The following is a 25532-nucleotide window of genomic DNA, read 5'->3' as shown; positions in this document are numbered from 1 at the left end:
CATTTCCCTTGGCTTTTATTTGGGTGAGTTTTCTTTAGAACTGAAATCTAAACTAACAAAGGATATTTAGTCTGCTTTAGAACTCAACCGTTACTAGAGAAATATAAACACAGAAGTTAATTTTTTGTCAACCTCTATTTGCCAGCAATTGAAACAGTGTCAGCCATGCTTGTGCCACAATGGATCAAATATGATACAGGGCTCGATCCTGCAAGGGGCTAGCTCTTCAGCTCTGGTATTTTTCAGGCTTGCTTAATGTACCTCTGAATAAGGCCTTCGATTAGTCTGTTAGACTTGAAGAGATCAGTGATAGGTTTAAAATGAAGCATACAAATTGGGAGGCTTGGACTGCACTGCCCATAGAGGCTGTGAATAACCAGGATGAGCACTGTCTTGAGAGCACGTCAGACACAGCAAGTGAGAAAAAGCATTGATCTCTTGCAGAAATCCATAAATCTCACAAACTGTCTGTGAAAGTTGGACTATGCTTCAGGTTTTTCCAGAGTTCACACCCTGTGTTTTCACCAGTGTACCTCTGTTGACCCACCTTGCCCACCCAGCATCCTCAGCCATTTGTTACCCCACAAACGATTTCCGTCCAGAATCGCACAAGTGGCAGGGACTATCCTGCAGTCACAGAGAGTGAACTATTACCTGCTAGAGTGACAGCAATGGAGACAGAGTCAGATCCCAGGGCATTGGACGCATTGCAAGCATAGAAACCCACATCAGCTTCTACGGGCGCTAGAATCTGCAAGGAGTCATCAGGCTGAAGTAGCATCCTGGAGTAAAACAGAAAGAAAGATGTAATAGTCTCTTAGTTTGTGTGAGGATGAATATATTTACTGGGATTTTTTCAGGTTTAGCTAATTTTTTTTACAGTTCAGGCCTTTAGGTTATATTTAAAAATCTATTAAGAAATTTAAAAGTCTTACACTGAGACTGTGAGCTGTGATTACTTAAATTAAATTTTAGTCTCATTCCCAGCTCTTCTACTGCTGATATGTGTATTAGAGAAAGATTGCTGAGTACTTAGGACATCTGCCCATGGTTTGTGAAATCTCCTCCTCTGCTGTGTTGCTTCCTGTATGATGTTGAATGGGTTGCCTAGCCTCCCTGCCTCCCAATTCTGCAAAGTAGGAATCATAGAATCATAGAACCATTGAGGTTGGAAAAGACCTCTAAGATCATCGAGTCCAACCATCGACCCAACACCACCATGCCCACTAAACCATGTCCCTAAGCGCCTCATCTACACGTCTTTTAAAGACCTCCAGGGATGGGGACTCAACCACTTCCCTGGGCAGCCTCTTCCAATGTTGAACCACTCTTTCAGTAAAGAAATTTTTCCTCATGTCCAATCTAAACCTCCCCTGGCGCAATAGCAAAGGAGCAGCAATAGTAAAGAAAAAGCCAAATTATTGCAAGGGAAAAATCCTGAAACCTGCTGGAACTAGGCAGAAAGAAGTGAAGTGAACCACAGGCTCAGTTTCAAAGCCTGAAATAGGCTCCAAATTCTTTGATTGCTGGGCAGTTTGTACAAACTCAGCAGTCTCGTTGCTCCCCTAATAGTCAGTGAAGACAGAGAGGAATACTCAGCTCCTCCTTGGGCTGAACCAACTGTTTCTTTCCTCTGCCAGTAAGAGGAGCCTACTGTGATCCCAGTGCACTGCTCATGATTAAATGGGATGAGTAAGGCCTTACAGCTCTTATGAACTGCTTCTTTTCACAGTCTGGTTTTGCAGTGGTGTAACTCCATCAGGTCCTGACGTATACCTGTTTAAGATTCAGTCCATGGACCTTTGTCAATGCTTACGTTCCCTTATTTTCAGCACAGCATATTTCATGATTATTGTTCTTTTCTCTTAATTTTTTAGCTGAAACTGTTGATAAAACCTAATGATAAATTACTTTTCTCATCAGCAACTTTCAGCAGCTGTTGCACGTAAACTCTTAGTTGAGGCTGTGATTGACAGTGACAAGGGTGAAAATGGGGAGGGATATGCCTGTAAAATGCATGCAATAAAAGTCTGCTCACAGATCCTGGAATTGATGAGTTTCTTTCCACTCCCACCTCCCCATTGAAAACTGTTGTCTCATGGACCAAAAAGCAGCAGATACTTGATCTTGCACAACACTGTGGGTGGTAGATCTCTAAAACAAACCAGATTAGGGCCACCCATCAAAATCTATTACAGGAAAAAATCCAGAGTTAAAATTCTTTTTTGACCCTTTCTTGAATAATAATAATAATTATTAATAAAAGGAAAGACCTGCCTTTTGTCAACCAAGTTTTGCAAGTGCCTAGAAAAATGCACATTTGCAAAACAAACATTAATCATTTTCAAATTGCATCTTTGCTTGCACAGCAAAAAAACCCCAATGGTTGAAAGAATTCCCTCCCCACTTCTGCTTTCAAGGATCTTTTCTTTCTTACCACTTAGTCATAAACAGGGCAGACTTCTAGTTAGCTACTGCTAACTATGCCAGCAACTAACAAATTTCTTTACTTACAAAACTAGTGTTAGCATGCATCAGTATCTCACACGTAAATTTTTTAGTTTAACAGTGACTGGTTCAATCTCTACACGGAATTCATTAGAGCTTCAGAATTTGTCCCAAATTATACTAGCATATAACAGTTAAAAGTTGTGTGTGTTCTGCCTGCATGTGTGCAAAAATAGTATGTAGTCTGATCAGTCAGTCCTACATCAAACTAACACCTACAACCCCCAAAAAAAAGTTTTTAGAAATGTTTTTGTCACCTTCAGGTTGAGGAAAGAGCTTGCTTAATATTGCACCTTGTAAAACACAAGGGATCATATTTGTTTGTTGTTAATCAACTCTGCTGATGTAAATCTCTCTTTGTCAGTTTAAGTCACCTCAAGATCCAGCACAAATATTTTTAAAAACAGAAATAGGCCAGGTAGGTACCTGCCTTTAAAAACAATAAACTCCTACGCAGCTCCACCTTCCTATTTTTTCAACCCAAGTTTTAATGTCCTTCTTTAGAAACAAAGCTAATGTCCTCTTCTTTTCAATAATTCTTTCTGTTATTTGTGTGTCACAATTTGGCATAGCTGCTTTTCTTGAAAGCAGATCTTTTATTATCCCTGTTTGTATAGAATGATTTTGGCTGGATTCCCTATTTGCTCGTAGCTCGCTATTTTTGTTAGGTATTGAGTTGCTTGTCAGTGGTGAAAAAAATACCAACCGTAGCAATTCTTTCTGTCAGCAGCATGTCTTCAGAATCTCATTTATGGACTTGCAATAATACAGCTTAATGTTTAATCAGTCTCATCTCAGTTGCTCCACGCTGCATTGTCTCCAAGACAAAAATGTATTTTACAGGACCTATATCAGTGACTAATTCAGATGGCACCTAGCAAACACCTAACTCCGTATCACCTAGTGTTTACATTCTGCTTCATGTCCATTTATAAAATACATTTCTGTTTTAGAAAAGCTGAATTATCAAGTACCAGTGGGTTCCCAGTGGTGGAAATTACAGCATACTTGGAAGGCTTACTAAACAATGCATAAACCCCTTGAAGATTTTTCACTCTTAAAATTGATTCCTAAGGAAGTTAATCTGAATTTTCTTTGAAATACAACATTTTTGATCATTTACAGAAGTCTCCAGACTTTGGTATAGATACTAGCAGGCTCTGAACTGCACTCAGAACCCATGCTGATGTTAACCTGACACTTTAACCTCAGGAGAGGGTATGGACACTCATGTTAAATATGCCCTCCAGGCTGAATATGCAGACCCAAGTCAAGGATCTTTTACTGGAACCACACAGATATTTTCAACTGCTGCAGCTTTTTGTGTCATATGTTTTCATTCTATTGAAAACCAACACTTTTTGGGGGCCTGTGTTATACCTTTCTGTGACAGTACCTAGACTAAAGCTAAAGAAATTAATTTTTCCAAGTGGAGCTATGTAGTAGCTCCTATGTAGTAGGAGTCATAAATACTTTTAGGTGGATGGCACAGCTCATGGAAGGAGGCAATGGGAATAGAGCCATTCGTTGCTACTTCACTGGTCCAGACAAAATCCACGGCAACAATGCATGAAAGTGAGTGCCTTTATCTCAGTATTTGACAATACACAGTATCTGTTTAACACAGATAGCTATTACCCAATGTAAAACCAGCAGCCTACATTTTAAAAATCACAGTACAAACCAGATACAACCGGAATCTCAGTATACTCAGCAGGGCATGAGCTGAGGGAATTCAGCACAAGTTTCTGACCTTCCTCACCAGAAGTCTCTCTCTTTGATACTGGTACAGGAAGGTCCATCTACATTAGTTTTCTCATTCCCATTAAGACAGAGGTGGGCTGGAAAACTGGTTTCTCTTCTCTATTCAGTGGCTAGCAAAGTATGAAGAAGACAAGCTGCAGAGCTGAAAGACAGCTCAAGCATACCAAACAACACCACGTGCAGATAGCCTTGCAGTTTACAGCAGTATACTGTGAGAATGCTTAAACTGCGGCTTTCATTTACACAGCTGACTGGCAGCCAGCAAGAGCATTCTGAGCCAAAACCAGAATACTGCTGTTAAGAACCCAGCAAAACATCCACAACCCAATTTTTATATGCACCATGGTTTCTAAACTTCCATTAACTCCAAAGTTACAGATGCTGAGTATCTCTGAAGCCCAGAGCACTGCTCATTTCCTCCCCCACCCACCAACCTGGAGGAACCATAAGTGGTGAGTACAGAAGGAATTTCATAAAGTGGAAACTGCCTCAACCTTTAAAGAAGAGTTGTTAATGAAAAACCCTGCTAACTGGCAAATAAACTGTACTTCCCTGAGTCTTTCCAATAGAAATTTTGAGCACACATAGTTGCCTGATAATTCAGAAATACAACACAGCATTTAATACTATTTCAGCCAAACTGAATGGGAAAAAAGAAAAGGTTGAAAGGCATTGTAAAATTAAAAAAAAAAATCCAAACTAAAATTTCAGAAATGGTAAGACTGTTGTATTGTCAGCTAAATGAATCTGCCTGTTGCTACACCATGGCTGCTTATATGGTGCGAGATAAACTTGTAATTTTCTCCCGAGTGTAGTATCCAGCATTAACCACACATGGACTTTATGTAACCTCCATTCCCTTTCAAGCATACCACAGAAATCACAGTCATTTCAAGTAGAGAAAAAAAAAATCCCTTAATGGCACAATTCCAACAGGATGTAACCACTGGCAATGAAAATCTATATATGAAACTTTTGGGAGGCCATGAAGATATTTTCACAGGAATATGGCCAAATAAAGGGATACTGTAGGCCCAAGTCTTGATTAAGACTGCATGTGATTTCTACAAGAGATACATTCTTGCTCTTAGTGTCCTCTCCCCCTGCAAAAGTTACCTTTTTTTGTGTGAAACCTAATGTACTTACTAGCCTTCAGACGCAGAAAGAGAGACAAGAACCAGGAAATTCAGTACATTAGAAAAAAAAAGATTTTGGAGTGATTCAGTTGCCAAAGTGAGAAAGGAGCTAATAAACTAATTGTATAACTATGCAGAAGGAGCAATTGTACCTAAATCAAGACTTTACTGGATGATCCACAGCCACCAACACTGGAAATTAATTTTTGCCTTGACTCCATCTTTTCTCATTTCCCAAGCTGACCTTATGACTAAATTCAGATGTCTTAACTGAGGTCAGTATCTTGTGCAGAAAGAGCTGCTAGCAGATCCCTGGACTGCTTTGTTGCACCATGTTCATTCATATAACTGCCTCTTACACTGTCTATCCTTATATACCACTTTCCCACAGAACAAAACCAAAACATAAAATCTCAAGTATACACATGAGAAAAATGTATGTTATCAACACAGTTAAGCATATAACTAGCATTGAAAATAACATCTTTTTGTGTGCTCTCGCACACGAACAAATAACATGGAGCGATAGGCAGGTATAGGCTACCTGAAGGAAAACCAGCATTATTTCTGTGGTACACTGATAAAAACATTTTGTTACTCAAGTTCTCAGGCTACACCTGGGGCCAGCACACTGGAGTCTGAACAGACAAGGATGCACCAACTCACAGCAGAAGACTAATGCTTAGAGATCAGTGTGTTGAGATGACAGCATAGTTGCAAATAGCCATAAAGTATGGTTCCACAGTTTCCAGCCTCTATCAGGACATACACAGGGAATGGCGGTTGTAATACCCCTGAGGTTTATCCTGGGGCAGTTTTACACACAGATACACGTGCAGAAGGCAGAAGCCTCACTTCCTCCATCTTCTGCTACCACAGCCATGTCAGACAGACCCTGCTGAAGGACTGTGAGAAATGCAATTCATATCTCCAACAAAGGATAATAGTAATAATCAATAATCGATCTTCGTATCTCAAAACCAATCTTCACAGCAGAAACCTCCACCTTCAGATAATACACTCCACCTTCAGAAAATACTCATGGAGTGCTCTGATGACTGCATTAGGCACTTATCTACTTTAGTACTTTACAAACTCTTCTTTGTACTTACTGAAACAGAAGTAAAGCTCCTGTTTGCCACACCAGACTGACTCAGCATCCAGACCTTCCTGAAGATTTACAGTGCCCTGTTTAGCACTTCACATGTGTTAGCCCTTCTTTCTGCTATGAAATCAGACTACAGCAAAATACGGTTTTGTCCATGGGACTGACAGGCAGTAAAACATGGAAACTGAAGAGTCAAAGTATCAATTATTTTCTTAAAAGTTGAATAATATGTTTTACCTATCATTGTATTTCACCTCCTCTCCATTCTTAGCCCAGCTGATGGTGGGCTTTGGGTTTCCCACGGCTTCACAGTGAAGCAGCACGCTCAGTGTGCCACTGGCTAGGACCACCGTCTGTCCCAGGTGGGTAACAACCTCTGAAGCAGAAAGCTGTTGTGCTGCTGAAATCTTCCGGAGGATGGCAGGCTTTTGATGAGGTCTGTGCAAGCCATTTGCCAGGTCTACAGCAGTGGGAAGAAATGCTTCAGCAGATGATGTCCTCAGGGAGCTGGTAAATCCAGAAACGTGTCTGTGGAGAGGGTACTCCACCGAGGTTGAATCTACTCTTCGCCTTGATGCTTTAAGGACAGAGTCCTGGTGCTCCCAGTGGCTCTTGAAAACCTCGTGAGCCAGCTGCACAACAAGCTGCTCAGTGTAGACATCTTTAAGCTCCTCAGGCTGTTGAGACAAGTTCCTTATGATATCATCCAAGCGTTTCTGCTCTGTGACCATAGTAAATGGCAGGCTGTAATCCCGGCGCTGGTCCTCCTCTGAGGATGTGTTTCTCTCTGTGGACTCCTGGGCTTCCCAGGACTCCAGATTTTCCCCTGGCCAGCCCCTGTGCTGTAGCAGCCTTGAGACGATATCGTCATACCAGCTGCTGGGGTCAGCAAGGTGCCCTCGCTTTTCAGCCTTGCTCCCATTGAAGAGAATCCCATTGATGTGTTTCTCCTGTGTTCGCAAGGCTTCATTTAAGCTGGCCTTTCTCATGGCCTCTTCCTCCCTAATACCAGTTGGCTGCCCAGCAATGATTTTCTTGTTGCTTCCAATTAGTTTAATTACAAAATGCTCCCGGGCTGGCCCTGCTGTGCAGGTGTATGTCCCAGTGTCTGAAGGCTTCAAACGATGGATTTTCATGTACCCGTAGGGTGCAATGGTGATGTGAGCTGAGCTGATGAGCCTCTTGTCATCCTTCTCCCAAGTGATCATTGATTTCCGGAACCTCCTTGTGGGGCATCGGAGAATAACAGAGGTTTTGGGCATCAGGTAGGCATACCCACCCACAATAAAGTGTAGCTTCTTCTGCTTCCTTGTCTGGATGTAAACTTTCTTTACGGCCATAATATGGGGGCTTTGCCTATGAGCTGGCCTGTTGTGCCCTGAAATATCATTAATAATATTAGTATGTGATAGCATTAAACCAAACAAGCAGTTTATTTTGGTGCTGGCAGCATTCGACCCATTAGACAGTAATGGGAGAAACTGGCCACCAGCTGCTGAACATTAAGTTGGAGCAATAAAATAAGAGGAATAACAAGGTGCATTTTAGGAATGCAAAAGTAGTCCCGCCCAGGGTACATGCAGAAACCAGAAAGCCAGGGACAAAAGCTTTATAGGAGGGAGAAAACTTGAGTGGAAAAGTAGTTCTTGTTAAAATATTTAAATGAACATTGTTGCTTAACAAATACATTTAAAAGGCAAGTGTTTACCATCCAGACCCTCAAAGGCAACATGATCTTGCAGCTCACAGCAGTAAGGAAGAGTGAAAGTGCTGCTACCTCAGGGAGTAACGTTGAACAGAACAAACCTGCCTGGACTAGGCTTGAAAACATGGCAAATACTATTAAAGTGCACTACTTCAGTGTGTCCTTCCAGTTTCCAGATCTCTATGACAGAGATCTTTGTTATGAAGCACTAAAAAAAGCAGCATAGCTATATTATTAGTAAATACCATGCAACATTTGGTCCCAGCTTCGGTTCTGAATGTCAGACCTTCTTTTCTCCCTGACATACCCAACATTTAGCAGTTCCAGAGTTCACAGTCAACTTTAAGCTGAAGCTAGGCTGACTTTTGAACTTTCACATAGCCAGTTAGCTTACTGCAAGCGAGGGAAAGGCATACAGGGAGAATACCGCTCTTGTGAAGGGCAACAACAAATGCATGAAATACCAGTATGAAACACATCTAACTTATGTTGCATGGATCATTAGAAATCCCAGATTATATAGGGTTCTGAGCGACATAATGAGATAATATGTTTTTAAATGATCAACAAAATCCCTTACCAACCATTTTCTTTGCAGCTGTTCTAGCAAAGAGTTTATTTGCAGCTGCCCTCAGGCTGCTGTGCTGTATCTCTGAGCCTCTACATTCCAGTTGTGAAATTTAGATCTAGATTTGGGTCAGGATTTTGAGCCAGTTCTTCCAGAAACTAGTAGCTCCCTTCCAGCACATTGGCTCAGACCCAGCTCCAACAGTAAAATTTACAGCTGTCATCCACTGACTTGCCTTATTGCTAAACAAAGCATACTTGTTCACAGACAGAAAAACTCAGCAGCAGCAGCCATTCTGCAAGACTGAGTAACACTAGCGCAAGAGAACGTTATGGAGCAGGTGACAGCAGGGGACATCCAAGCCCCCTTTCCCCAGACACTCCCAAACATCTTTTCCACTTACTTGCACAGGTGCCTAGTGCACAGGGCCTGATCAAGGATGAGAATGGCAAAGGTGGGCACAGTGAGGAATTGATGATGACAGAACTCCCGTTTTTAAGCATCTTTCTGCAAATAGCATTTCGAATCTGGGTCCCCTCTCCACAGCTCACTGAACACTAGGAACAGAATGAGAAACATTAGGAACAAGGTGTATTAAAAGCAAAAGGGTGCTCCTTGTCACACACACCCCTTCAACTCCCATATCCACATTACATACTCATACCACGGTACAGATCAGTTACAGCTTTCAAAATATCGCAGTGGACTAAAGCAAAGCAGCACCTGGCTATTCAGTTATAAACAGTGCAGGCACGGTAGAGAGATGAATTATTAGGTATTTTCTGTCTTTTAAGGCTTTGAATCTTCCCATGCTCCCTTTAGCGCTTTTTTCTCTCAGATGGTGTCCCTTGTTTTAATGGTACTGTGCTACAGTACAAAGCCTGTCTTTGCACTTTGTTTCTATATGTCTGTGTCTGCTGCCTGAAAAACTCCTGCTCACAGCCAAGAGCAGACCACATTGAGTTGCACTTCACAAATACAACCTGTTCTGCTAAAATCTGGCCTAATCTTTGAGCTTTACTGTTGCAGATCTATTAGAAATAATAAATTGATGAATGTTTCAGATCCCAGTGAGTTACCTCAGACTGGTATTTACCACACATGGCTTACACAAAAGAGTACAAACCCTCTAACACCAGACTGTGGTGCTCGATGTACAGGTGGGCATTGTTCGATGGAATTCAGTATGCCTATTTTTTTTCATATTTATGTACACAACATTACAGAAAGTGAGAATACAGGTAGTGCCCTTGCACTGGGACCCAGGCAGCAGTCTGTAAAGGTGCTGGAAAGTGGATTGAGCGCTGTAAAGTTGGTAGCACAAAGATACACATGCACCTCTGTTACGTGTATGAGCACACATGTGGTAATGGGAATTGGAAATGAAGTGAGGGGGAGAAAACACACTAAGGGTAAGAAGGGCAAAAACATGGCAGCCTTCAAGTGAAATGGGGAGGAGAGAGTGAAGTCAGATTTGATTTTAATAAGTGCCAATATGCAGAAACATGAGCTGTATGGTTGTCAACATAAACCATGTAGCAACTTCTTGTGAAGGAGGACAGATTGGGAATAGAATTACCACCTTCACTGCCAGAATGGCTGTGTATTCTGGCAGCAGACTTCATGAGAACATCCACTTATTTGAGTAAAATGTCAAGATAGATAAACATATGAAAGGTGCAGGTGGGACAGCTCTGTGAGGTGACTGGTGTTTCTTTCACAATTAAGACAATTTCCACCTCCTTCCATGAAAAGGAACTGGGAGAGCAGTGGCAGAGATTGCAAGATGGTGAATGATTTTCATGCTTACTGACATTAAAAGGTCAAATTATATTTTCAGTTATATTGTCATAAATATAAAGGGAATTTTTCTTAAGCCATATGGGGCCAGAAAGGGAGCCTGGGGAAGTGCAAGAGACTTCAGTAGAGCGAGTTTGTTTTGTAATCCCTAAATTGAAGGAAGGAAGTAGCTAGCTAGCATCACAAAAGCAGTGTCCTAGAATGAAAGAGGCTTGGTGTTTGTAATGATGTGCCTACAGCAGACTGCAGGAATCCCTCCTTTCTCTTTTCTGCATCATAGGGAAAGGTTGGAGTGGCCCCAGGAGGAAAAGACTAATGACATCAGAACAGCCAGGCTTTGGGAAGAAAAAGCATTTAGCCTGGGGAAGTAAAGATTACTCTTCATTGATGTCTTGGGTGAACATAAGCATAGGAATGGACAGAGGCAGGGATTTATTGTTTTGAGCATGGCTTGTGTTTACGCCAGAAGGGAGTTCTTAATGGTTTGGCTGGATGGCTAAACCACATCTGTGGAGGCAGTCTCTAAAGAGGAACATAGAGCTAGCAATCACATCCCCTACCAGAATGATAAGGACAGATTACAGGACAAAACCGGGCATAACATGTTTTGTGCAGTCTGAGCTCATTTGGCTCCTTTATCCCAAGTGACTGAGGAACTTCATCACCAAGAACAGCACAATATGCATGCATACAAATAACATACCTGTGTCCAGTCAGAGAGAAGCCACTCATTGGGACAATCCTCATTTTTGCAGGCTTGTTGGGTAACTGGCTTTGGTGTGGAGCAGAAGGTTTCTGGCAGCTCTAACAAACTTCCATCTGCCAGCCGCTGCTTACAAAGTGCATCTCGCTTCTGGACACCACTGCCACATGTCTGTGAACACTGTGGGAGATGAGGGTCAGCCACATTACATCACACTTGCACGATGGCAATGTGCAGCAAAAATTACTTGTGGATTTGGGTACAAATCAACTCTCAGTTTTGGCCAAATAGAAAATATAAAAAAAAAAAATTCAGAATATCAAAGCAGATTTTTTTAAAATTTCAAAAAAATTTTGGAAAGTGGAAGCAGATTATTTTGCTAATATTTAGAAAAACTGCTTCAGTATTTCTGAAATGTTCTGTTTTCAGGCGTTTGTACAAAAGACATGGAAACAATGGGTAAGAATTGCAGTACAGAGGTGGAAAGTTGTCCTTTCCTGTAACCACCAGCTGGAAAATGAGACACTTGCACATGATGTGGAGGATCTACATCTTATGTCTTTGCCTGAGCTCTGACAGTGCTACTGACAGTGCCAGAAAAAGTGGAAAAGTCTTCTCCAGCAACAGATGATTCAAGACCTTCATTTCCAGGATTTCGTTATACATATTGGATAACAGTAGCTATGAAGTAAATAGTTAGCTTGAACTAAATATTCAAATTTGCTTGTTAAAAAAAGGTTTCTATTAGCAAGAAAAACAAATGGAAATTTGAGTGTGATAAATAAAAATTTTCCCAGTTTATCACTTTGTTTTTTCTTCCTTTTTTAATTTTCTCATTTCTCGTTTCTGACCTGCATAAGGTCTATCGCTAGTGCAGCTCAAAATTCAACTGTCCAGCCCAGAATTCCTGTCCTTGAAGATTTCTTGCATTATGGCATTTCTCTGATTTTTAATTCATGCAAAAGCTGTGTATCAGCTGCAATCTGCTGTTAGGCTCAGTAATTGGTTTATAAGGTTAATATAATAAACCATTAAATATCCATGCAGCCCTTTTATATTTATGGCTGTCAAGACAGCAGTGTGTACTCTTTCCAAAAGGTAAGGAGGAAGGTTTATTTGAGTCAAAGTAAATTGAGATGATTAATATCCAGGGAACCCACCTCCCCTCTCTCTTTAATGTAAATATCCCTCTCTGTATCCATTTTCTACACAAGCAGGGCAGGAAATTTTGAACAAGCAGATTTAATAGCTTTCCTGAATCTTTTTTGTAAACTTGGTTTCTCAGCCCTTTTTCCTGAGGATCTTTTTCCTAAGGCTGGTAACAGGCTGCCAGTTCTTCTGCTGAGTCCAGCCAGCTCAACTCCTTTTCTCCCTTCCCCGAGGAAGGGGGAGCTTGCACTACACTGACATGACCAGGAGTTGCTTATAGCTTGCAACATGGGAATTACACCTGAGAAGCAGAAAAACATATGAAGAAGTATTAAAACTTATACTCAAGCAGTTGAAAAGGGACTGTTTTAGAAAATCTTGTAGTTGTGAAAGGTCATTCTCTCTTAGCTGGAGTGAGCTGCATAAACTTTAATGCTAGCCTGATTATTTAGGATATACATTTTCCTTGAAAGACAGAAAGGAAGTGCAGAAAGACATACTTATATTCAGTTTGGTTTGCTCTCTAATGAGTAAAAATAGCTTTTGTCCTACTTAGAATGCTACAAAGCTCAAAAGCTTCCAAAAAATTAAACAAGTAAAACAATACTTCAGTTTTCAACAAAAGAAAACATTTATCAACCTTTCATTGGAGGACAGTTCATTCCTGAGGAGAGAGTAAATCAAGAAAAATATGATTAAAAGTATTATTTCAAGATTGCCTAAGGACTGTCATCGTATACCAGAGCCAAAATGGGTTAGGCACTGTATGAATACAACAAAAGCGTGTTCCTTCTGTCAATCAGTCAAATCCCAGGAAGTCTCCCTGCCCTTCCATCGCTACCAGATAAAAGAGTAAGACAAAACAGATCTTTTCTTGCTTCTTGCCCTTCAGTCACATAGCTTTGTTCTGTAAAGCGTAACTTGCTACTCAACACCAAACTCTATTGCTGAGTGCCAGAGAGAGCCAAATGTAGTAACGAGATTCCTCCTTGTCTGCAGCAATGCTCTTCTAGGACAGTCCTGGATTACTGCACTGGAGCTGTGAGTGTACCTGTATTTCACCTCTGGAGCCTTCACTACCCTGGGGTCTTCGCTGATTTTTCTCTAGTGGAAGCTTCCAGCCCTCACATTTTTTCCAAGAAAGGGAGTAATCAATGACAGCAACATCTGCTTGTATTTACAGGCAATATGAAACAGTAGTTTTTAGAGGATCCTCATTCGGACATATCCTATCTGAATAATGTGCTATCTCTCTCTGCTGTTCAGAAGGATCTCACAGCACCGTTACAACAGAGAAAGGTGCTTGTATCACAGGGTGGTTTCACCTCACCCACCCAAGTAGGTAAAGCATGGCTATTTGAACTATGTCTCCTGATATTCCTGCTCCCCACAGCTTCTGAGCAGAGCCAAGCCTGATACCCCCTGACATTCCTTTACAGGGGATCTGGGACTTTGCCAGGGTACCAACTTCCAGAATGGCATGTCCCCACATTGGTACCTTATTATGCCTAATTCAACAATTAGCTTAAGCAAACATGAGGCAAGGCTAACACCAAAGAAGATGACCTATACACCCAATTCTGCCAGCCAGTCATTCCTGGTTTTGTCTTGCCTCTTCCCATATGCTGGCGTAAGCATTTGTGTGGCTGCATAGTGAACCAGAGTGGAAAATTAATCTAGGATAAAGCTGATTATATTTCTGGTTAGCTTTAACCAGGACCATTGCGTGATTGCACAGCACTTCTGGAGATATAAGGGAGTGGGTGCTATAAGGGCAAGAAAGATATCCCTGCAGCAGCTATTTTCTCCTTTGGTAGAAGTGCTGGCATATGTCATCATCCTAAACTGCTGGTGGAACTTCGGCCTTGGCCTCTCTCACAGCAGTCATTGCTTTGGTATCTTTTCTGCTCATACAACAATCTGTAAATTATAATTAACACAAAGAATTGATGGTCACTATTGAAAGCAGAGGGGGAAAGTGGGCTGTCTCTCTGCCTCAGCACATGCCTATGAACATCTACGCACATGCATACAATGCACAGGATTCAGGCAAAACCACCATTTCCATTGTTTGGGAAGCAGGGAAGCTGGTCTCGTCTCAAACTTGTGGAAAAAAGGCAATTATTAATGAAAAATAAAGGGCTAGACAACTGTTGCTCAGCATCATAACTGTTACCAGTTTGGGGCAGTAGCTGAATGTTTGAAAGGGTGTCATTTTATGGTCAGCCCTGCTTACAGAGACAGTTGAGGAAGGGGTTGTCCTAGCCCTCAGCTCTCCCAGGTGGTTGAATTTTGCACTGTCCTCTGCATAAGGTGGTAGGACTACAGCAGTACAAGTTTTGGCCTTACTCTCAAAAATGAATTCTCTATTATGACTCTATGACTCTTAATGACCTGCTACGCCACCTGGATGCTCACAAGTCTATGGGGCCGGATGGGATCCACCCGAGAGGGCTGAGAGAGCTGGCGGAGGAGCTTGCTAAGCCACTCTCCATCATTTATCAGCAGTCCTGGTTAACGGGGGAGGTCCCGGACGACTGGAGGCTTGCCAATGTGACGCCCATCCACAAGAAGGGCCGGAAGGAGAATCTGGGGAACTACAGGCCTGTCAGCCTGACCTCGGTGCTGGGGAAGATTATGGAGCGGTTCATCTTGAGGGCGCTCACAAGGCATGAGCGGGACAACCAGGGGATCAGGCCTAGCCAGCACGGATTCATGAGAGGCAGGTCCTGCTTGACCAACCTGATCTCCTTCTACGACCAGGTGACCCGCCTAGTGGATGAGGGAAAGGCTGTGGATGTGGTCTACCTGGACTTCAGCAAGGCCTTTGACACCGTCTCCCACAGCATTCTCCTAGAGAAGCTGGTGGCTCACGGCTTAGACAGGTGGACTCTGCGCTGGGTAAAAATCTGGCTGGACGGCCGGGCCCAGAGATTTGTGGTGAATGGAGTTAAATCCAGTTGGCGGCCGGCCACGAGCGGTGTTCCCCAGGGCTCAGTTTTGGGGCTGGTCTTGTTCAATATCTTTATCGATGACCTGGATGAGGGGATTGAGTGCACCCTCTGTAAGTTTGCAGACGACACCAAGTTGGGTGGGAGTGTTGATCTGCTCGAGGGTAGGAAGGCTCTGCAGAGGGACCTGGACAGGCTGGATCGATGGGCCCAGGCCAACTGTATGAGGTTCAACAAGGCCAAGTGCCGGGTCCTGCACTTGGGTCACAACAACCCCATGCAGCGCTACAGGCTTGGGGAAGAGTGGCTGGAAAGCTGCCTGTCGGAAAAGGACTTGGGGGTATTGGTCGACAGCCGGCTGAACATGAGCCGGCAGTGTGCCCAGGCGGCCAAGAAGGCCAATGGCATCCTGGCCTGTATCAGAAATAGTGTGGCCAGCAGGAGTAGGGAAGTGATCGTGCCCCTGTACTCGGCACTGGTGAGGCTGCACCTCGAACACTGTGTTCAGTTTTGGGCCCCTCACTACAAGAAAGACGTTGAGGTGCTGGAGCGTGTCCAGAGAAGGGCAACGAGGCTGGTGAAGGGTCTGGAGAACAAGTCTTATGAGGAGCAGCTGAGGGAACTGGGGTTGTTTAGCCTGGAGAAAAGGAGGCTGAGGGGAGACCTCATCGCTCTCTACAACTACCTGAAAGGAGGTTGTAGCGAGGTGGGGGTCGGTCTCTTCTCCCAAGTAACTAGCGATAGGACGAGAAGAAATGGCCTCAAGTTGTGCCAGGGGAGGTTTAGATTGGATGTAAGGAAAAATTTCTTTACTGAAAGAGTGGTTCAACATTGGAAGAGGCTGCCCAGGGAAGTGGTTGAGTCCCCATCCCTGGAGGTATTTAAAAGACGCGTAGATGAGGCGCTTAGGGACATGGTTTAGTGGGCATGGTGGTGTTGGGTCGATGGTTGGACTCGATGATCTTAGAGGTCTTTTCCAACCTTAATGATTCTATGATTCTATGATTCTACAGTAAGATAAAGCATCTGCAAAGGGAGTAAACATTTTTCTTTCAGCAGGTCCTTCAGTTGCTTTCTAAGGCCTGACACATGAAGATTTAGAAAGCCTTTTTACAGTTTGGAGAAAAAATAGCTAGGAAAATATCTGAAAATGTTACCAGTTTTCCCATGGTGACTCTGTTGTCAAGCCATTGTTCTAATTATCTTTGGAGCAAAGATAGCACCAAGAAGCTAAAAAAGAATGCTGGGACTGAGACTATGGCATTTATTTAATAATAAAACAAAGGAAGATGAAGATTTACTAATGGATGTCTCCCATTTGAGGTCTGCAGAGTAGATATTTATAGGGCCTTATAAAAATGAAGCTCATATCCACTTTCCTCCAGAAGCACACTACTGAAAACAAGATAAACATCCTAATGGATTTAGCTAAGAAACAGAACTATTTAAAAATAAATAGTCTTGAATCTGTAAAGAGATACCAAAAAAAATGCTTGGAATGTTACAACACTGATAATTATTGTGTGTTTATCTGCCATGAACACTGGGGTTTCTAACAGCATTTAATTCAGACAACCCTTCCTTAACAAGCATAAAAGGCCTTAGAAAAGAAAACATTGCTCATTGCAGTTTAAATCTTTTGTTTGTTTGTTTGCTTGAAACTATTGTGAGAGAGTGCTCTGAAAAGCACAATGAACTCCACAGATGAAACCAAAGACATGGCTTCAAACCAGGCTGTGTGGAGAACAGATGTTACCCTGTAGTGTCAGTGAAGCTTTAAAGGACTTTCCTCAATGTGAGGAAGGCACCTTCCCGCAGGGCCCTCTGTCTGCCCATACGTCGGGAACCCTCACAGGGATTTGGGGAGAGGGGAGGTGTTGTGGGTCCCTTAATGCAAGGAAAGAAATCCTCCTGCAGGATTTCTTCTGCTGGAAGGCTCCATGGCAGCTCTGCTGCATGGCTGGAGCTCACCTCCAGAAGTCTCAGTCACTCACATTCTGCCCAAATGGTCTTTTCCCTCATGCATCGCAGGAGCCAACAGCTGTAATAATCCCTAAGTGCAATGCACTGGCCTGATGGTGCAGGTTTTCACATGGAGGTCATATATGGGAAACCTGCGTGAGACTGAACTGCGAGGCCTGGCTTTCCTACAGGGTGGAAATAACTGTACAGAGGTTGGTGGTGCAAAGAAGGAAGGCAGATGTCTTTAAAAAATGAGAGAATGGAAATTAATTTTGATGGATTAGGCTTTTTTCTCTCATCTAAACAGAGGCAGAAGACAGTAAGTAGAGAAGTACATTTTTTGTGCTGTTTTCTCCTGGTGAAAGGTAAGCACAGGAAATATTCAGTGCCCATGTAGTGAGGAGCTACGTCCACAGCTGCCCAGCCTGCAAAGCCTGTGGAAGTAACCGCAGAAGAGCTATAATGTGACCTTTGTTAAGCTGCAGCAACGAATTGCAGCACAGGTTCTCTCTCTCCACCCAGCCCAGAGAAGGCAGCAGCTAACACAAAAGGTGTGAACAGAGCAGTTTGATTTAATTCCTGATTAATATGCTTGTTAAAGCCTTTATACCTAATCGAGCTCCCTCTTCCCTAAGATCTGCTACAACTTTCAGAAAGACATCATATTTGAGAACCCCTGAGCAGATACAAAAATGGCTAAAACATTACTTTAGACAGACGGAAATACGCATGTTTACACTGTTGAGGAAGATGTTAAAATCTTGAAAAAAATCTGTTTGGAAATTGCTCTAGTGGAAACTATTTTGGTACCATTCAAGGGTGGCCTATAGCTAATGGTCATTGTTAGCAGAAAGCAAATTTTTCATCATGCTGTAATGTATGTCTCTTCTGACTGTTTAAATAAATTTCAATAAAATTGCTTTCTGTAAGGACTGTGGTCAACTATAGGATTTGAATGAGCATAGGCATTCCTTCTAGCATATCCTAACTTTGAAATGCTCAACTTTATTATGTTATGTGCTGGTATAATACTATTTACTATTTACAAATATAGCATTTATGTATGACTATAGCCTAGAAATATTCAAAAGTACAACTAAGCAAATATATGTATGTGAATATCAGTAGACAAATTAAAGCATGAAATATCACTGAATTGTTTTAAATATAGGACTAATGTCATAGGCTAGTTATCTAGCTTTGACAGAACATCAGGCTGGCATAAATTTTTATTACTGGCATGGCTGCCCAAACCCAGAGCTCTCCCATGAAGTAGAGCTTCACAGGCTTATCAACTTCATTAGGCGAGTACACTAACATCTCCCTGGCTGTTAAATAAAGAGCAGATGTTATGGATGGAGACTGGGTGGGCATATGTAATCACTATGCCAAGTGCTCATAGTTTTCTCATAGGATGGAATGAATCCTTGTACCCAGCAGAAGTGAAGATTTAAACAGGCCTTTTGCTTGCACCTGCACCACACAGCAATTTTTTCCTTTACTCTTGACAACAGGGCAGGATCCTTTCTTCCTGTGCAGTATTATATCCAGCAGAAGTATCTTTAAGTCTTTTGAATTGCACAAGTGTTTTCATCTGCTACCAGATGGCAGCAAATAGACTCATTTCAGGTTGCTTTCCGAAGACGGAAAGCCTTGTACAAATCCATTGTGTAGACAGGAATTTTCAGCGTTAGTGTAATAAGGCATCCATCTCCCAAAGGAAAGTGCCTAACACTGATTTGTGACTCTGAAGGATGAGCAGTTTTTCTTGTCCTAACTGAAATTATTATTTGAGAATATATGGAATACCCAACGCGCTTTAGAGATTCTCTCCTCCTTGATACTTATAGCTTTGTATTCCTAGAAACCTTGGCATTGCTAACCCAAATCCACGCACTGCAGCTGACCATCATATTTCAGATATTTTTGTCTGGAATCTATAGCCAGCTGTTAAGAGTGTCCAGTAACTTTGCATTAGAAGTATCCATAGTCATTATTTACCTCTGAAAATGTTAATGCTTTTTTTTAAAGAGCAAAAAGGCACACTTTTTCATTTTTTTAATGGCTCGTCAGAATGATTAATGAATCCTCTTGACGGGCAAAAGCAAAATGATGCATCGATAATGCAGGTAATGACTACTATTAGCACTCATAAAATGAGATTACACATACATTCTTACCTCTTGCCATTCTGTAGAATACCAGGAGGGTGGGCAGTCAAAGCGATTACAGGCTTGCACAAGGGATGGCTTCGGTTTATAGCACAATTCATCTGCCAAAATCACGGTCTCATTAGTCTCTCTTGATAGTAGATGAGAACAGAAGACATCTCGTGTCTGCAATCCAACCCCACAGGTAAGACTGCAGGTGCTCCATTTCCCAATCTCCCATCTGTGAAGGGGTCAGGAGAGAAAACCTTAAGCACAGAATAAAGTCACCTTAATTTTTCTCTTTTTATAATGACAGATGGAGTGAAGAAGCAGTAAATGAAAGGGAATTCTCCTTCTCTGATCACTGTCACCCTTCTTGTAGTTGCAGGATGAGGCTAAGAAGGATATTTACTGTTCTTCTGCATTTTCATTTCTTGTCAAAAGCTCCTGGACTTCAAGTCTTTGGGACTCCTGCAATATCATAGGAACAGTTTTGTGTCCTAAATTAGAAGTTTTTGGTGTGCAGGAGCCTGGCCGATGTATTTCAAGACTGAATGGATTTAATTAACTGGGGTTTTTTTTGTCTTTAACAGAAAAAAAATGAAGATATTAACGAAGTCCATCAAAGGAATGTATCAGTGAATTGCTGAACAGGAATTTCTTCCAGAAGATTCAGTTGTGGTGTTCCTGACTGACTTTTCCTTGTTGTGGAGGTAGGGAGTGCTAACGCCTTGAGAGATGCAACAGGAGAGCAGGAAGATCCTCTTCAACCCCTGGGTCAACACCTGTCACTGAGCCAGCCTTTCTCTGCACTAGCTATGTAAATCTTGCATCAACAGGATTGTTGATGACTGAATTTCAGTGTTGATCACGTTAAAACCAGATTTCTGCTGTCTGAGCTGTACTGAATACAACCCCTAATTCTGTCAGCCATACACAGAAAATTGCTTAAAATATTAGGTCTTCCACTCTTGTACTCTACTAGAAGGCACTTCACAGACATGCAGAAATGTTTACAGAAAGAAGTCCTATATTCAGAATGAGAATATAAGAAAATAGTCTTCCCATCAACTTTACGCAAAACACTGCACTGACCTGTACATATTCCCACATCCAAAATAAAGTACGAGAGCCAGATACTGCCACTTTTTATAATCCTGAAGAATAGTTTCCTTTCCTGCATGATGTTATTGAAACTGATTGCTAGGGGAGTAAATTAAACATTCAGGACAAGGAAGGCTCAGAGAACCTGCCCTTGAAGAAAGCAAAGCCAGGCAGAAACTAAAGAGACTGATTATGAAGAAAGACACCCTCAGGCTCCAAGCAGGATGGAGGCAGATGATGAAGGGAAAGTTATGAAACATATCAACAGCATGAAGCAGAATTTGTGGAAGAAGCAGAGGAAAAACACTCTGACAGTCTGAGATCAGCAGTCAATGGAAACTGCTCAGCACGTTTAAAACGCGTTATGTTAGTAAACATGTCATGGAAATAATAATTTAAGTTTGTGTCATCCTACAGTCACAGAACAATTCAAACTTCTCTATTTTATAAAGTTGTTTTGAGCATTTGTTCCCTCCCTCTCAGTAATACCCATAACAAACTGAAACAGCTAGTAGGTAAGAAATATTTTTTCCTCTCTAGATGATTATGCTGATGGACTAAAGCCACATCGCTCCCCTTCTGTGCTCCATCTGCTGATGACAATCTCTGATTTTATAACAGGACAGGGTATGCCCTGAGCATCACCGTAAGCACTAATGACACTGTAGTTCTCTTTTAGACAACAGCCTTGGTTCTGCTAGCAGCAATGACAAAAATGTGTTTAACCCTTTCTAACAATGAACACATCTTGCATACTGATTTAGAAGTTGCCATGGTCACTTTCCAGGCCATAATACACTGAAGGTCACTAAAGCCCGATATGTGTACCGGGAGCTCTTTAGCAGTGGAATAGGAGTGACATCTGGCAGCCAGTTAAATTAATCTGGAGTATGTTCTCCATACAAATAATCTTTGGGGAGACATCTTCCCAGATTTTCCCATTAAATTGTCAGTCAGAATTAATGTGGATATCAGCTACCCTTCAGTTTTGGCACAATCTAAAATAAGATATTTGAGTAGGTGCTGAAAAGAAGGCATTTTCTTATTTCAGCATCTGTTTTGATACATGGTTAATTGCCAGAGTTTCTTTTATTCAAGTGATGGTAATAGCTGTTGCCTCCAGCAACTCATTGTTTGTTATTGGTATAAGTGCACAATGTTTCTGTTGGCAGTTCACACCTCAGCGGCTAGCAGGCCACATAAACTCTTTGGAGATCTTGGCTTCTGCATAAGACGGTGTCTGTTTCTTCTTCCAGAAAGAAATGCTGTGTTTCAGTAAAGAGAAAGAATTTGTTTTTCCAGTGTTTGAAATTTCTGTTGCAGGTTGCATCTGTTGCCCTACCCATAACATCGGTTTGTTCACAATTCTTCCCAGCTGCTTTAAACAGGAGATTCCTTAGAGGTGCTCAGGAAATATGAGGTCAAATTCTCTCTTACCCTTGTACTTTCATAGTCCCCAGTGACTTTTACGGGCTTTCACAGATACAAAGTAAAGAATGTAGAGTAGATCAGAGACGTGCAAAGTAGAGAAGGGATGTGCAAACAACCAAAACCATAAATGACATATATGATTGGCAGAATTTCAAAGCCCTAAAAAACAGAGAAGATCAGTGATAACCTCACAGAATAGAATCACAGGGCTGTAGAATTATTTTCTAACAGCTAAAGGTGTTTGCAAGACTTTGAACTAATATTATCCTGCTAAATTTACAATTCAGTTTTCAAACTACTTGTACTGTTGGAGACAATAATCGGGTTTTTTTTAAAATACTGTTTTTCTGTAGTAACACAGTTTTAGCCTTACTGTAAAGTGTTATGTGACGCTAACTGAAATAATTCCTGTCATTTCATGCAGTCCTTATCTGTGCATTCCTCTGCCTCTTTTTTCTTTTAGGTATTTTGGCCATACTGAACTGACTCTTCCAGTTGCGTATAGCATACAAAAAAGAATAATGCCATCATGTCCTGTCTGCATCTGACAATACCAGAATTAAAATTCAAGTAGGAAATAATCCTATACTTAAAAAAGTGAATTTGGTAGTTACAGGATCAAGCTAAAGGAACCTTAGCAAGTGGAACTGGCATCTTTGCAAGCTGACTGTAGTTGTTAAGGTACAGACTTTAGGAAAAATCTGCATACTTGCTAGTTCATAGCTCAGCTGAAAGTCATCGGTTTGGTACTTCCTGTATTGCTTCCCAGAGCCTGGTGAAGAGATTGCATGGTTTTGGTGTGAAATGTTCTTTTTATCCCCCCTCCTTTCTCCTCCACTAGTGCCCAAAGCTATACTAATGTGCTGCAATAGAGAAACAATGTCTTTTTAGCCTTTTTTACAGCAGAACTTTGGCACATCTGTGCCCCTAAACCCCTGGCTTGTCCTAACTTTAGGTCTATCAGTTCATCAGTTGTCTGTCTCCACCTCCTAAACACCTAAGTAGTGGTTATGTATTTAAGCACAAACTAGACTTTTAAAATATTTCAACTACTGTACTTCATAAAAAACAGAATTCAAAAGGTTTTCATTCTCTGTATAGGCTGACATACATACAATACGTTGAATATTTGAACTGATTGAAGAAAAACTATATTAATACAAAACCACAGAGACATTTAGAGACGACTAACAGAGAGGAATGTAACAGGAAAAAGGCAATTCATAGGGCTGGATATGTTGAAATGGATATGTGTATATTAGTGATACATGTATTAGAATACACATATATGCACGTTTTTCAAATGAACATAAATGAAAACAAGTTTCCACTGGAAATGTATAGGGAGCAGAGGATGGTCCCAAAATACAGCTTATTTCAAGTATCATCACAAACTCAAAGTACAAAACTGATCACAGGAACTTTTCACTTTCCAAATGAACAATCTCCTGCTTCCAGCAGATTGTTGTGATGCCTTAGTAGATTTTTTAGAGTTGGTGAAGTATACGGAGACATACAATGCACATGAAGATAGGCAAACTAAGTAGTGAACCTGATCTGACTGCTCAAGGCAATGGTTTTCCTTTAAGTTTTCTTATACACAATGCTAAGGATGTGGTCTAAAAACCGGACATAAATTCATCAGAAGCCCAACAAACTAGAGCCCTACATTTCTTGCACTTCTAGGAACTATAAACTAACAAAGTGAATTAGTAATGGACAGATTTTATGAACAGAAAAACACCAGTTAGGAAATCTAACAGTCAGTTCATCTTATGAATTAGACTAATAATCTGTAATATAGTACTAATAATTTTATTAATTAAAGTTCTAATTTCTAAAAGACCAAAGAGAAACTGTAATTTGCTGGAACATTCTCATTAAATAAATTAGGCTTGACTAAGCAGTGCTTATGCATGTACTTAACTTCAGGTAAACAAGCAGTTTCCATAATTAATCATGGTCAGTATGTTTTAAAATGTGAATATTTGCAGGTTGCTTGAATAAAAGAAAGAGAACAATTGTGAAGCTCCAGTTGCCAAAAAAGGCCCAGTAGTCTGAAAATCTTGATTTCAATCACAGCACAATTATTCTGTATCATTAATATAAGTCTAAAAACATAAGAGATGCTCTCGAAAAACAGCTTAACCATGCTATTTCTAATAAGAGAAATTATCTTGACATAGTTAACAAAAATCCTGCCTGCGAACCCTAAATTAAACTTATCGTGTTACACTTTAATGAGTTTCAAGTTTTGTGAGGGCCCATATATTCAACTAGAATATAACCTGGGCATTTGTGATCAACTTCAAGTGGTTCAAAGGGAAAAGAAAAAAAGCTTCTAACATATAACACGAACATGAACTTCTAAATAGTTCTATACGTTTAATTTTAATTAGAAATGAACTTTCCTTCTTGTGACAGAACAAAAAGTATCAATGTCATATCTTGCCCAAGAAGTTCAAGTGAAGAACTGAAGGATTAAGTGAGTAGGACCTTGTTCCTGGCTCTTCGCTGAATCCCAGAGGTGACTGAGACCAGAACTGCTGAAACATGGGCTGTGATTATGTGAATATACCCTTTGATCCAATGGGAAGACTCAAGTGCTGGGCTGGATCATACCCTTCTCTCATGTGTGTCTCAATGTCACATTTCCAAAATCGTAACAATACTTTTTTTCTCTTGAGCTTCATCCATATTGTCTGCTTAGGTTGTGCTCCTATAACAGGGATGATCTCTTACTCTGTCTTTATCTACTGCCTAGCACAATGGGACTCTCAGCTTGACAGGAGCCTCCAGGCATTAGTGTGTTACAAATAACAACAGGGGCAACAATGCACTGTTGCCTCAGTTTTGAAATGTCTCTCTCATTGCTACAAGAACTGGAGCCCACATAATAATTCTGCTAGCTAGGTAGAGCAGAAAGTGGCACCCGCTATTAAGCAGTTACTCATGGCAGGAGAAGCTGCTAGAATTAGAGTTGTTGCCCCAGTGGAGCCACGAGCCTTCAGAACAAAGCACTCTCACACCCCCATAGTCAGTCTGGAAAAAGTAAATGATGTAGGTAGAACTTGAAAAATGCATAGTCTTGAGCCAAAGCACTATGGAGCCAACAGTTTTGGACCAGTCCCTATATGTACGGTATATATAGTAAAAACCAAAGCATTCTAAGCTGTTAGGTGTTATAAGTAAAGAATATTTTCTAGAGATATATGATTTCATCCTGACAGAATCCCTTCAAGCACTGCCAAGAAAATTGAACACTGCACAGGAAAAGTAAACACCCTTCTACACAAAGACCTCCCAAACTAGTTCTAAAAAAATGAAATTATTGTCATTTTTATGTGGTTAAACCATATGAGAGTGATACAAAAGAACTCTTCTTATTTCTAAAATAAACATTCATCAGTGTGGAGAGAGTTTGCCTGGAAGCATCTCACTTAACATCTGACACCTGCCTGCATAGAGACCTTCCTCAGTGCCCAAGGGCTGG

General features: G+C 41.3%; 1 protein-coding gene across 1 annotated transcript in view; it reads right to left on the bottom strand.

Moving 5' to 3' along the window:
* The window catches only part of ADAMTSL1 (ADAMTS like 1), a 202176-nt gene that overhangs the window by 44935 nt on the left and 131709 nt on the right, over window positions 1-25532 (bottom strand). Inside the window, exons 16-20 of the mRNA XM_076362419.1 lie at window positions 19535-19745; window positions 11293-11472; window positions 9193-9346; window positions 6754-7894; window positions 655-782 (exon numbers count right to left, since the gene is read on the bottom strand). Of these exons, the coding sequence (XP_076218534.1) occupies window positions 655-782; window positions 6754-7894; window positions 9193-9346; window positions 11293-11472; window positions 19535-19745 (1814 nt within the window). The remainder of the gene's footprint in view (window positions 1-654; window positions 783-6753; window positions 7895-9192; window positions 9347-11292; window positions 11473-19534; window positions 19746-25532) is intronic.

This window comes from Aptenodytes patagonicus, chromosome Z, assembly GCF_965638725.1.
Source record: "Aptenodytes patagonicus chromosome Z, bAptPat1.pri.cur, whole genome shotgun sequence".
Classification (NCBI taxonomy): domain Eukaryota; kingdom Metazoa; phylum Chordata; class Aves; order Sphenisciformes; family Spheniscidae; genus Aptenodytes; species Aptenodytes patagonicus.
The sequence above is the reverse complement of the archived record's forward strand: the minus strand, read 5'-3'. Positions and strand labels throughout refer to the sequence as shown.